Raw genomic sequence first — 14,955 nt, forward strand, 5'->3', positions numbered from 1 at the left:
AGTAGTGCCCTCATAGAAGAGGAAGAGACCAGAGCCCTGTCTTTGCAATGTGAGCTCACAGTACTATCTGCAAGCCATGAAAAGAGCTCTCAGCAGGACTGAGCATGCGGCACCCTGATCTGGGCCTTCCAGCTCCCACGACTGTGAGAAACAAATTCCTGTTGACTGAGCCACCCAGTTTGTGGTATTTTGTTATGGTGGCCTGAGCTGACAAGCCACTGATCTAAGGCAATATGGTGACAGTGGATAAAGCAAGAAAAGTGCCACTTCCTTGAGTAACTAGGCTGCATTACAGGAAATGGGTTCTATTGACCCTACAAATCTAAGATGCCTACAGAACATGCCAAGTGAGCAGTGCCACTGAAACCTCTGGAAAAGGCTGCTCCTTGGTGACCCTGTGGAGAAGAGCCACCTGCCCAGAGGAGACACCCACCCACTCTGGACAATCACATCGAGAGAATAACCTCGAACGGTGGCCATTTATCAGTAGGAGGTGTAGTGGGCAAGGTCTTCCCTGTGGGCAAGCCAGGAGTGCAGCCCCTAAGGCTATACTCAGGCCACAGAGGACCCCGCTCCCAAGGTCTTCTCTCCTTCCGGTGGCCATGCACCTACCCAGCCCTCACCAGCCTCATCAGTGCATCGAGAGAGCTATGAAGGCAGGCGTGTCACCACGCCCAGCAGTGGGGCAGGACCCCAGGGTACCCAGCCATTAGTGCCCACAGGCCAAGCCTTGAGGAGAAATGGCAGACACTGCAAGCCTCTCTACAAGGCACTCTGAAAACACTGCCCAAGACTTGCATTAAAAGCACACTTCAATTTACCTTTCAGAGTTGGGATGGGGCTGTCATGTCCATCCACTTGTCCCAAAGGGTCATTTGGATCAGGAATCTCCGCTTCCCCTGGCAAGAGAACACAGTATCCATGTTAATGAGATTCCACGTCAGGGGCCTTCACTGTGCTTCTCATGCAAACACAGCAGTGTTGTAGCAAAACCGCCCTCTATTTATAGAAAACCTAGAGGGAGAAGGCCTTATGGCAACTTCTAGAGGGCTTTTGTAGCATCAGATTTATTATAAGTAAATGTGGGTCTTTTGTTTATCCCAAGCATGGCCAACTGCAAACGGTTTGCAGCAGAGCAGACGAAGCGAATGTGGGACTGAAAGTGTCCTTCAGGGAGGGTGAGAAGTTAAAACACTGGCTGGCAAAACAAAGAACTTCTGTAGCCAGGCAGCAGGTTTCCCTCCAGATACAGGCCCCTGGTAATTCTCAATACATTCAGAATTGGAAAATTTCTTAAGTAGCTCACTTCCCTCTCGGCCCCAGACCCACCTGCAGCCAGAGGCCAAGGATGACCTACCCACAGCTGTAAGGACAGAAGTTCTCATCTTTACAGCAATAGTAACCCCAACTCGCAGAGACTGTGTCCGTGGGAGCACCCACCCCCAAACTCAGAAACACCAGGGGCAAAAACAGATCTGGTTGGCTCAACTGGGAATACAGCATGAGCACAGCGGCCCCGTCCCAAATCTGGGGGCAGGAGGGGCAGGTGTATATGATACCCTAGAAAACCATTTGGGCCCCACATAGACCCTTCCCTATATTCCAACCCAGTCCCTTTCTCTTTTACTTTCAGACTTTCACCTGGGACTGTGGCCCTGACGGGGTCTCCCTACGGGCCGGGGGTGGAGGGTGGGAAATGGTGAAGTCAAGGGGTGGTTCTGACAACATGTCTTCTGGATGAATTTGGGTTTATGGCACTAAAGCCTATTGATGAATCGGACACACACACAATGAAATATTAAGGAGCTTAAAGAGGAAGGAAATCCTGACACATGCTACAACATGGACGGACCCGGAGGACATTATGCAGAGTGAAATAAGCCAGTCACAGACAGACAAATACTGTATGATTCCACTTATATAAGGAACCTAGAGCAGTTAAAAATCATAGAGACAGAAAGCAGAATGGTGGCTGCCAGGGGTTGGGGGAATGGGGAGCTAGTGTTTAATGGGGACAGTTTCAGTTTTGCGAGATGAGAAAGTTCTGGAGATGGAAGGTGGTGATGGTGGCACAACAGTATGAATACTTAATGTCACTGAACTGTGCAAGTAAAATGGTTAAGAAGGTAAATTGTGTTATGTGTATTTATCACAATTTTTTTTACAAAAGTCTACCAAAACCGGTTTATAATTCAATACTGGGTCACCCCACTTGTCCCTCTTAAATGAGAGACAAGAACTAACAAATAACTCAGACATTTCAGACCCCTCTTATGATGAGGCCTTGCTCAGAAGAGCCAAGTTCTACAAATGACGTCCAAGTGATTTCCAGACAGAATCAGGCAGGCAAGATTCGTCAAATTGTTCAGCTCAGTGAACACTGGCTGGTTTACACTGAAGGGCACCAGACCTAACCCTGTCCTCCCCACACCTCTGGTGCCTACCTCACGGGATGCACAAGGTGACACACGGGTCTGCAGCATCTTTAACGCTCAGCCCAGTTCCCAAAAGCCCACAGGGGAGACTGCTTCTGAATGGCCCTATGGCTTTTCACATCCAGTGTTGGAAGGTTCCTTGTTCTTATCACTTCTGCTAGTACAAACTTGCCCACCTGTCGGAAGCCACTCTCCCATGTCATCTTTCATAAAACATAAAAAAAATGGTTCCTAATCTACCATTCAGAAGTGACATCTTTATTCTCTAAAACCACTCCCCCAAACCACACAGCTCTCCTGTGGCAATGAGACCATTCTCCCGAGTTAGTCGCTGTATATATTTTAATCTCTCTCAACATGTATAAACAGCTGAAGGACAGCATGGGCTGCATGCCCAGGACGCGGAGAGTCCGAGCGTTAAAACCTAGACAGAATCCCGGGCTGCTGCAGAAGAGACAAGCAGACACTATGCAAGGCAGTCAACGGGTTTTTGCTAAAGAATTAAAGACTTCAGTTTGGGTTTGAAATTTTAAATTGGCATGTTACACATACCATCACTCAGCACTGTTTAAATGTAGAGAGACCACAGGAAATCAAACACACTTGTACTATATACACACATCTGAAAGAGGCATAAAAATTATTAACTGCTTAGAAATTGATAAATGGTGTGAAACAGTCAAATAAATATACACCCTGAAGAAAAATAAGCGCCATTAGCCCAATTCAGGCATGGAAAAGATCCCCAGCTCTTCCAAGGCAGCTTTCAATTCGAAGCCTAAGTATTTTCACGCCATGGAGTTGGGCACGGACGAGCACACTCCTGTGTGAGAGAAGCCGGAGGTGATCCAAATGCTTCTGTTGGTTCATAAGCAGATGTCAGCCCCACCCAGACACGCAAAGTCACTGCTGACAATGGAGATATTAAAATTCTCTTTGCATAGTTTATGCTGGTCATACTGGAATTTGATTTTTCATTTCTTGCAGCCTCAAGCATTATCCTAGGTAAAAATATGGTTTGGTATTTGAGCAAAAGAGTATTGTCTACATATCTGGGAAAACAGGTCAAGTGTTAAGTAGGCTGATACCAGAGCAACCCCCACCCCCAGCTTTGGGACTTAGGTGTGAAAGCATCCAAAGGCTCATGCCCAGTGCATTTCCTCCGTAAGTCAAATATGTGAATAAATTCAGGATGCCGGATCGCCACGGTCCTTAGAACCGACACCTTAAGTTTCAACAAAACTAGGTCCTGGTATTGCACTGTAACTGAGAAACTGGACACCATTTATAGTCTGAAATTTAAAGTGTCATTCTCCCACACTGCATAAAGTTCAGGCACAGAATGGTTGTCCTCATTCAAAATACGGATCTCCTAAAAGTTATAAGCAAAATGTAATGGGTATATTTGAACTTGGGGAATAAGGACAAGTGAGAACAGGGTGCAGTGTTTCAGCAGATTCCAATGGGCAATGGGCTTCCTCCTGACTTTAAAAAGGGTTAAGAACAAAACCCAAAGAAAAAAATAAACACAAAACAAAAACAAAAGCTGCCACACACACATCAAAATGTCACCATTAGATATCTGGAATTATATAGGTAATTTAAATTTCTTCTTTTGTTTTATTGTAAAACATGTCTATAATGAACAAGCATCAGATTTTTAAACAACATAATTCACATACCATAAAATTCACCACTTTAAAGTCTATAATCTAGTGGTTTTTAGTATATTCACAAGGTTGTACAACCATCTCCACAATGTAATTCTGGAATATTTCATCACTTCAGAAGAAACCTTGTTCCCATTAGCAGCCCCCATCTTCGCCCCCCCAGGCTCTGTAACCACTAATCTGATTTCTATCTCTATGGATTTATCTATCTTGGATATTTCATCTAAATGAAATCATACAACTTGTGGCCTTTTGAACAAACAGCAATTTTATGATTAGATTTTTAAAATTTCATGTTGGTAGTAGCAATAAATAAATAACTAGGTAAGGAAGTAAAGGAAGCCTGTAGAAACAGGCTGTGTTAGGAGCCAAGGAGGCCGCTCAGTGCCACATCAGCACATCTCACCACTGCCCACAGGCTCTGGGGAGGTTCCAGCTCCCCAGGTAGAACAGGAAGTGGGGACACAGCATCTGAGACTCAGAGGTGACTAAAGGAGGGAACAGAGAGAACTTGGGCAAAAAGCTAGAGCAACCAGGCTTCAGAAGCTGAAAGTCTCACTCAGCAGAGACGGGCAAGTGTCCCCATCCTGTTGCAACAAGGCGAGGCTCGCAACACGGACGGTTAGGGAAGGACTGCATCAGTTCAGGGGCTACCATCACGGGTGCAGCAATGGCACTCATGCCGTCTGCTTGCTCCCTGACGAACACATAGCTTCTGCATGTCACTGGGGCTGGCCAAGCCATCTCTCTCCACCTTCTTAACCCCATGACCTGCCTGAGCAATCACTGCCAAGCTAGCTGAGCTGCCGGCTGGTGCAAGGTGGTGTAAGCCCAGCAGCATCTCCCATACGGCCACACTCATGCTTTCTACACAAAGGCCCATCTGCGTCTACCTGGTGCTGACTGGCTGACTGGATATGGGGGAGACCTACAGACAGGAATGGTTCTGAAGAGGAGACTCGTCTGCCCTAACTCCTCAGGATGTAGTTATTTTCTTCTGAAAATGAGGTTACTAGTCAGAGCAAGTAATGTGTACTTCGTTTTGGTAAAGCTCTAAAGGTGTGCTACTAATGCCATTTGTCCATCAAGAGTGTCCAATTTATGATGCTCTAACTTTCCTCCCACTGGACGTGGGTGATTTTTCATTATAAAAACACACACAGGGAGACAATATAAAGCTACTGGAGAAACTCATACCTTTGATACCACCAATCAGACAGTGGTGATTTATTAGCTCCATATTAGTGTTTTCATATTTAAAGAAAGGAGAACATTTAATATGAAACAAGCCCTTAAGTGTGGCTGGTTGCAATGCAATGTGATACATTAAATGTACAGTTTGATCCATGTCCAAATGACACTTCTGAAAACCTAGCGGCAAGGACTAGCTGCAATGTGGTAATCCAGATGGGACCCTGGAAATGGAAAAGGTATTAGGTAAAGTCTAAGGAAATATGAATACTACGGATTTAGGTTAAGAATAACGTATCAATATTGGCCCATTTGTTATGGCACATGTACCATACCATGTAAGGTTCAACACTCAGGGACATGGATATGAGGCATATGGGAACTCTCAGCACATCTTCACAACTTTTCTATAAATCTGAAACTATTTTTTTTTAAATTTTATTTTATTAAATTTATTGGGGTGACAATTGTTAGTAAAGTTACGTAGATTTCAGCTGTACAATTCTGTATTACATCATCTATAAATCCCATTGTGTGTTCATCACCCAGAGTCAGTTCTCCTTCCATCACCATATATTCGATCCCCCTTACCCTCATCTCCCACCCCCCACCCCCCACCCCCCTTACCCTCTGGCAACCACCAAACCATTTTCTGTGTCTATGAGTTTCTGTTTCTCATTTGTTTGTCTTGTTCTTTTGTAGCTTTTGGTTTATATACCACATATCAGTGAAATCACATGGTTCTCTGCTTTTTCTGTCTGACTATTCGGCGGTAAGAAAAGATGATATAGGAACATTTGTGACAACATGGATGGATCTTGAGAGTGTAATGCTGAGCGAAATAAATCTGAAACTATTTTAGAGTCAAAAGTTTATTGAAAAATAGTTACACATTCCATCACGTTGTTTAAGCCCTTAACCAAGGCTCACAGGGCTGACAAGAGCTGTAGAAAAGGAGTGTATCTCTAAACACCCTTCGTTCTTCATGGGGCAGTCATGGGAGACAGCCCCTGGGCCAGGCAGAGTGCTAACTGCATCAACGGAATATGACACAGATTCACGAGACAGAATACAGGATATTCAATAGCATGCCAGTAAAGACGCAGAAATTTAATCACCTCGGGGAATGCTGGGTTTTGAGCTGACTCGTACATTTATTGGCATGGCATGGTGATATTAGCTCTTCACCTGGAACATAGGGCATCTCCAGGGCAGCACTTATCACTGTCCTGTATATTCAGGGCTGAGTCAGCTGGTGTCTGCAGAACGACCTGATGAAAAGACTCCTAGTTGATGCTGACGGGCTTATTAAGTAGTCAGGGTTTTATACGGGCCTGCAATCGTGAGAGTGTTTGTGCCACACAAACATGTACAAATTCTGATAACGAGAAACCATGCACCAAAAAAAGTCTCCTGCAGACCTTCTCTCAACATGGGCTTCCCATGTGACGTCTTGATTTATGGCATCAATAAGATAAGAGGAATTTATATCTGCAAAGTGCTTATGAATCTGTTCTGATTTCCAGGTTCTTCCTCTAGTATTAAAATACGTACGAGCTTTCTCATTAAGACCAGATACACTATTAAGCAAAAATTTACTAATGTGAGTAAATGGATTTAAGCCCATGGTAGTTCTGACTTGTGTTTCTCTTAAAAAGGTTTTGTTATTTGGAATGTTCATCCATTAATCTCTACCTGTTGATCTGAATCAGTACGCTTGCTGTGATTTAATGAGATGCAGTCTCCGGCATAGTTGGACAACTTCAAAGCAATCTCCTTTTAATTAGGGAGGATATTTTTTTATTCGCTAAAGATAGGCATTCTTGGATCTGGTGTCCTCATGAAAAGCTGTAATTTCCAGGACAGGAGAAGGAACAGCAGTCAGGACACGGTGAGACCACAGCCTGGAATGGTGAATGTGTCAGGTCAGGGCCTCTGGAAGGGCAGGCACGGACTTCACAGTGAGCTGTGCTGCACGAGCACTGAGATAGCACATACACTCGCAATTGGAAATGTCGGGCACATGTTCCAGAGCAATCACTTAGCTCAGCAACATGTCGAATCAAGAACATCCGTGATGCTGGAAATGCAACACTTGGGAAAAAAATTGGAAATGAGCACAGAATAAAGTCCTACAAGGTGAGCCCATTAGCCTGGGAGACCAGCCAGAGAAAGTATGTCAACTGTAGGGAGACTCGATAATGTTTCTGGGAATGCGCTCATTAAAACGTTACCCCACATGTCCTAAGGGCCAGCTAGAAAACCACACAGCGCTCGAGGTGAGCTGCCAGTACCTCATCAGCAGTCGTCTTACCAGTTTGTAGTTTTTTATTTCATTACTTCTAACTTTGAGCTGAGTAACTACCAACCTCTGGTTCCACATTCTTGAAGGGTCGCCTAATTCTGCTCTGGACATATGATGTGAAACCCAAAAACCTGCGAATGGAGTGGCCAGTGTCTCTTGCCAGCTTAACCTCTGCCCTGAGTTCACTTCTGGAACAAAATACCCTAACCCCCAGTGAGTCTGTGCACAGGCCAGCTCTCTCCAGTGCTGCTTCACAATGCTCTTTCTACCTGTTCCTGAGCGCCCCCAGTGCCTCCACAAAGGCCACACTGCCAGGGCCCAGGGAACACTTGGTTGAGGGGGTTGCAAGGCTGTCCCACCAACCAGCCTCCTCCCTTTCCCAGCACCTGCAGCCCCTGGCAGTGGCTGCAGGACCCCGGCACAGCCAGGAGGCCCGGACGCCCCACCACAATGTGGCTGGGAAGGCAGGACCCACCTCCCGTCGCTGGGACCCAAGCTCCAGGGCTGCTTTTCCTGATGTCCCCGCTTATTAGTGCAGCAAAACTGGCAGAAAAAGAGCAAAAGGAAATGCTAAGCGAGTACTCCGAACGTACTCTGACAAGGAATCAGTTTTTCACCTTGACTCTCTGGAAAGTTTCTCATTAAAGGTGAGAAGGGAAAGGATGTCATTAAAAAATAACTGGCCCTTATTAGAAAAAGAATTAAACTGTGTACTGTCCCATGGCAATGATGGAAGTTACCTTCTGTTTGCTCAAGAGAAGAGTTTTAAAGGCCTCAGCTACACGTGCTGCAGCCTTGGAGCTCAGGGTGGACTGGAGAACTCTGACGGTGAAGGGGCTCTGACGTTTTGCAGCCGTCTCCAACAACCTGGAGTCTATGTCCAACCTGTGTGGCCAGAGGCTGCTCTCATCCCCACTGGGAGTCAAACGTTGGCACATTTAAAAACAGAAGATTTGTCAGCAGTGACCACCTTGACTTCATGGAAACAAATGGGGGCAAATGTCTGTCATAATCAAAGGTAGTGACAGTGATTTTTCAAAGGCAGTCTGTGTATGAGGTTGCTACAGCTGCTGTAACAAAGCCTGGGTGGCTTAAACAGCAGTCCTGGAGACCGGAAGTCAAAGCTCAGGGTGTCGGCAGGGCTGGTTTCTCCTGACGTCTCTGTCCTGGGTGTGTAGACTGCTGTCTTCTCCCTGTGTCCTCACAGGGTCATCCCTCTATGTGTGTCTGTGTTCCAATCTCCTCTTCTTATAAGGACAGCTGTCATATTGGATTAGGGCTCACCCTTATGACCCCATTTTAACTTAATTACTTCTTTAAAGATACTATCTCCAAATAAGGTCACATTCTGAGAGACTGGGGGTTAAGACTCCATATGTCTATTTTGGGGAGACACAAATACAACCCATGCCAGGTAGTGTTATTTATCTTCAAAGCTTCTTTATAATAAAGGCTGATTTGAAAGTGAATTTTGCAACTGTGTGGTACAGACTGACAAAGACAGAGAAAGCCTCGGTGAGAAAGAATAAACAGAGGCTTTGAGAATAAATAGATGCTGCAGAGAACTGCCAGCAACGTGCTAATGACTTGAGCACCCACGTCCGTCCTTCTCAAGACAGCCCCCCTGGCTGCCCTCAAACAGACATGGGGACACCCCCGTCCTCTGAGCTTCCTCTCCACAAGTTTCCAGCAACAGCTATGGCACCTTCCCCGGCCCCTCCTCTCAGGTGGCATTCCTTTTTCTCACAATAGCTGCAGCACTGCCACTCCAGCCGTCGTCCCCCACAGCCTGCCAGCCCTGGAGAGATGCCGGGGTTGGGTGTGGAGCAGGGTGTGAGACCATTTTTGGTCATGAAACTGTCAGTATTTACACAGTGCTTCCCACGTGACACACAAAGTCGTCCTTACGCCTCTCACTCGAGTGTACATGTTTGGGTCTCCCTGCAGTGTCTCCTCAACTCTTGCTCCTCTAATGCTGAAGTGTACCAGGCGTGGCACTGCAAAAGCTGCCCTTCGCTTTCTCTTTTCTCCCTGGACAACCTGGCTTTAAATGGCAGCAAAATGGCCACAACTCCCAGATGCACCTTTCCAGCCAATCCTCTCCACAGAAAGCAAGACTCAGAAATCCAGGACCTGCTCACATCTCCGCCTGTGCATGTGATAGACATACCATGCTTGACGTGTGCAAACCCACAGCCAGCTGTGGTGCACAGCAGCTCCCCTGCGGCTGCCCCACCATCCTGAATCTGACCCCAGCCTCACACAGGTGAAGACCACAGATCCCACTTCGCTTCCACTGCTCCCGCTCTCACCCTCGCATCCTATATCCAGTCCACAGCAGCTGCCATTGGCTCTGTCTCGAAATGCATCGGAACCCAGGCTCCTCAGCCAGCCCTCCTGACACCGGTCCCAGCAGCCCCCAGCTCTGGGGGATCATGCAACAGCCCCCAACAGACCTCCACGCAGCAACCACACTTAGCCTCTAAAAGGGGCTTCAAACACTGTCCCCTGGGACAGGCAGCAGGGTGAATCTCAACAGCGCAGGGCGGAGTGGAGCAGCCAGACACAAAGCAGCCTGTACTGTATGATCGCATTAACATCAAATTCAAAAACAGGCAGAGACGTTTGCGGTGACAGAGCCAGAGCCTGGTAACCCCTGGGGTGATGGCCAAGAAAGAGCAGGAGACAGGCAGTTGGCGTGGCCCAGTGACACACTTACACGAGGCCAACCCATGTCTTCTCTTTCATCCTTCTCCCATGATACGCTGCCTCCTTAGGTTCGGCCCACCTGACCTTGTTCCCGCCTCATGACGCACAGTCCTGCCGCTTGGCCTGCTTCCCGTCTGTGTTTCCCCTTCACACTTCCAAGGGCTGATCTGTTCATTTATTTTTCTGTGTCCTCTTCCTAGGAGCAGGAAGTTCTGTCTGGTCACCGTTCTCTCCCCAGCACTGGGAGCACGGCCTATTAGCTGCTGGTTTGGTGAATGAATGAATGAATGAATGAATGTTCCTGTGCTCAGCACCTTCCACCTCCTCGGAGAGGCAGTCAGTTTTCTCTGTCTGGCCCTACCCCACACAGGCACAGCACCCTCCTGACTTCCCCTTGGGGCCTCCTCCCCCCGTACTCCCACCCCCGTCACACCCTCAGCAACAATCACAGCCCCTTCTCCCTCCAGGGTTGCATCGGTTGTCCCCTTAGCTGGAGGGCTCTTCCCCTGGAGCTCACCTCTCAGCCCTGCAGCTCCCTGATCTCATGGTAGCTCGTAATCAATGGACACCCTACTAAAAACATGTCAGGCCCACAGGTGGCCTTCCCTGTCCCATGCTGCATCCTCTCCCAAGCTCCCTGTCTGTCTCACATCAGAAGAGGGAGGTCTGTGATGGCAGCTCTGGGTAACCACCACGTGTGCAGCACCTGGAACTGTGCATGCACAACCACGTGAGGAATCGGCCAACACTGGCAGTGCTATGTTCTAGGGCAAGTCCTGAGTTCCAGCTCACTCTCTGAAGGCCAGGGCAGGGCTTACACTGTGCAGCTGTGGACAGGGCCCACGGCCTCCTCATGGCCTCTTGGCAGCGCCTGTCCCAGCGGCAGACAACAGCATCACAGCTCGGCTCCCTCAGACCTGCTTAGGCCCCGCTCCTCCTCCTCTTCCAAACCTAGTGACATAAATAACACTACCCCACTGCTCTCAGACCCGAGATTCCTCGAGATGTCCCAGGAGCTCTGCCAGACCCCGTGTTCCAGTTTCTCCGACAAGGTGCCCTTTCAACATCAGAGGCATCTTTACCACTCCGAATGAATAAAGAGAAACTTTCGCAACTTTAAAACTGTGCCATGTCACTCAACCATAAAACGCACCACCTGCTGACACCCTCCAGCGGGTGCGTGTCAGTTTGCATTCTGCTATGTGCACAGCCAGGCTCGCAGGCGGCACGCTGCAGAATCCACCAGCAGAAAGGTGGCATAAGATGCCTCGCTCCCTCTAAAACACAGGTACAAAAAGCAATGACAACCCACCATGTCAAACCCCGGGGAATTAACCAGAGCCACGGAACAAACTGAAATATCACCCACCCAAGAAAAAGGAAGGAACCTCGTGACCCAGCAGGTCATTTAACACCAGTTGTAGTCAAGGTCCCTCTCTCCCCTACAGCCCTGCAGACAGCCAACGGATCTGACACTCTGTTAGAAGTGCCATCGTGTATTGTTTTCTGGCCATGCAGCACCCTGGGAAATAGATCTGACTTGGAGCTAGGCTGGGGATGGGCTGTGGGAAGGGTGGCAGGTGGCAGCTGATCCTGGCGCATTGCCAAAACAGTGACAAACTACTGGCAACACCTAAGCCACCTAACGCTGTGACTACAACTGCAGTAAACATGAGCCCAGCCCAAAATTCAAAAGGAGATCCGGGAGAACTAGAGGACCACAGGGAACGTCAAAAGCTCCAATGTACTTCCAAGATCAAAAAGGCTGTGCTTACACAGAAAGCTATGCACATGCCCAAGAAAGACCTGGGAAAGGAGAAGACACCAGTGCTTCGCCTCTGGCACAATTGGGAAGTGACAGCTAAGGGTGAAGTTTGACTGCATGCCTTCTCATTAGATCCCCTGGGAAAGGTGCAAGACATGCAGTGAGGTGTGTAAGAAAATCTCCTGAGCAGTGACTGGCTAACCACACACTTCAACTCACTCAGATGGGACCCCCTTCCTCAGGAATCCAGGCTTAAAAATGTGAAGAAAGTTATGTGAAGTATTTTTATCACACACACGAAATGACAACAACAATAACAATAAATAAAAAGGGAAGGAGGAAACTTGTGGAGCTGATGAATATGTTTATGGCAGAGACCATGGGGATGGCTTCACAGATGTATGAGTTCGGACAGTCATGTCTGAGAGCTCACCCTAGAAAAAGTGCTACCTACCTCACTGCTGAATATCACTACAGTCACCTTTGGTGAAGTGCTCACTCCCCTTGGGAAGCTATGCACCGACACCAGCACCTAGTTCACCCTTCAAAGCAGTCTTGGAACTCTTTTTCTGGAATGGCCATCAGAGCTGTCGTCATATTACCTTTGATGTCCTGAATGGCATCCAAACGTCTTCCTTTCAATATTTCCTTTAGCTTCGGGTAAAGAAAGAAGTCACTGGGGGCCAGATCAGGTGAGTAGGGAAGGTGTTCCAATACAGTTATTTATTCACTGGCTAAAAACTCCCTCACAGACAGTGCAGTGTGAGCTGGTGCATTGTCGTGATGCAAGAGCCATGAACTGTTGGGAAAAGTTCAGGTTGTCGAACTTTTTCATGCAGCCTTTTCAGCACTTCTAAATAGTAAACATGGCTAACTGTTTGTGCAGTTGGTACAAATGCATAATGAAGAATCCCTCTGATATCAAAAAAGGTTAGCAACACTGTTGCAATAAGTTTGTGAACTTAATTATCAGGCCTTGTATATTTGTACCCAAACTTATCAAGTTGTATACATTAAATATGTAAAGCTTTTTGAATGTCAATCATACCTCAATAAAGTGGTTTAAAAAGAAATGAAAACAAGTTTAAAAAATAGTACATAATTCAGTGGGCACACATTATAGGGAATATAGAACCTGCAGAATTAATGAAGGAAAGCCACTAAACAAACAGTAACAAAAAAAGACCACCAAAAACCAAAATGAAAATAAAATTTAAAAAACCACAGTAGCAACAACAAACTTTGAAGGGTAGAGGGATTTGCTACCAGAGTTGTTAAAATATTATTATCAAAAGTGTCCAGTTTTTCACAAAGAATTACAAAGACATGCAAAGAAATAGGAAAGTATGCCACATACACAGGAAGGGGTGGGGGGGAAGAGAAAAATACGCAACAGAAAATGTCCCTGAAGGGGCCAAGTCTATTTTAAATATGTTAAAAGAACTAGAGAAATCAATATCTAAAGAACTGAAGGAAATTACAACAACTTTATGTCACAAAATAGAGAGCATCAATAAAATGACAGAAATGAAAAGAATCAAATAGAAACTTACAGTTGAAACTACAATAACTGAAATTCACTAGGTGGGCTCAGAAACATATTTGAGCTAGAAGAAGAAAGAATCAGTAAACTGGAAGACAATTTAATATCTTTACTGGACTACAGATTATCCAGTCTGAAGAGAAGAAAACAAAAGGAATGAAGAAAAATAACGGAGTCTAAGAGACCCATGGGACACTATCAAGATTACCAACACATACACAATGGGAATCCAGAAGGAGAAGAGAAATAATAACCATTATTTGGAGAAATAAAAACCAAAACTTACCAAATTTGAAAACAAGTATTAATTTACACACTTAAGGAACTCAAGGAATTCAAGGTACGATGACCTCTAAGAGATACACACCTAAACACATCATAAACAAATTGTTGAAAAACAAGAAAAGAATCTTGAAAGCAGCAAGAGAACTCATCCCAGAGAAGGAATCCTGTCACATTAAAAGCTGGCTTTCATCAGAAACCCAGTGGGATGGCATATTAAAAGTGTTGGGAGAAAAAAAGACATCTAAGAATTTTATATCCAGCTAAATTCTTCTTCAAAAATGAAGGAGAAATTAGGTCACTTCCAGATAAACAAAAAAAGAGAAAATCTGTCATTAGCAGGCTACTCTGTAAGAAATCGTAAAGTGGGGCCGGCCCGGTGGCTCAGGCGGTTAGAGCTCCATGCTCCTAACTCCGAAGGCTGCCGGTTCGATTCCCACATGGGCCAGTGGGCTCTTAACCACAAGGTTGCCGGTTTGACTCCCACAAGGGATGGTGGGCTGTGCCCCCTGCAACTAGCAATGGCAACTGGACCTGGAGCTGAGCTGTGCTCTCCACAACTAAGACTGAAAGAACAACAACTTGAAGCTGAACAGCACCCTCCACCCCTAAAATTGAAAGGTCAACAACTTGACTTGGAAAAAAGGCCTGGAAATACACACTGTTACCCAATAAAGTCCAGTTCCCCTTCCCCAATAAAATCTTTAAAAAAGAAAGAAAGAAATAGTAAAGCCATTCAAGATGAAATAAAGTATGTTGAATAGAAATTCTAATTCATATAGGAACTAAAAGAGTACCAGTAAGGTAACTATATGGGTACTATGAAAGACAATACAAACATATTTTTGTTTGTAACTCTTTTCTTCTTCTATTTGTTTTAAAAGACTACTACACAAATTATAATCATAAAACTGTGTTGATGGATTTAAAACAAATAAAGATGTAATCTGGACTTCAAACATATAGAGATATAATTTGTACAACACAAATAATTAAAAAAAGAGGGGAGGGAAGAGCGATATAATGGAGCAAAGTGTTTGCTATTAAAATTAAGT

At 45.9% G+C, this 14,955-nt stretch overlaps 1 protein-coding gene across 2 annotated transcripts in view; it reads right to left on the bottom strand.

The window, feature by feature from the left end:
* Positions 1-14,955, bottom strand: part of ROR2 (ROR family WNT receptor 2) — a 231,806-nt gene that overhangs the window by 58,799 nt on the left and 158,052 nt on the right. For both annotated transcript variants that reach the window (XM_019713868.3, XM_074330190.2), the window contains one exon: positions 822-899. In XM_019713868.3, the coding sequence (XP_019569427.3) occupies positions 822-899 (78 nt within the window). The remainder of the gene's footprint in view (positions 1-821; positions 900-14,955) is intronic.

The sequence above is a fragment of the Rhinolophus sinicus genome, chromosome 16 (assembly GCF_057876585.1).
Source record: "Rhinolophus sinicus isolate RSI-liver-muscle chromosome 16, RSI-T2T, whole genome shotgun sequence".
Lineage (NCBI taxonomy): Eukaryota > Metazoa > Chordata > Mammalia > Chiroptera > Rhinolophidae > Rhinolophus > Rhinolophus sinicus.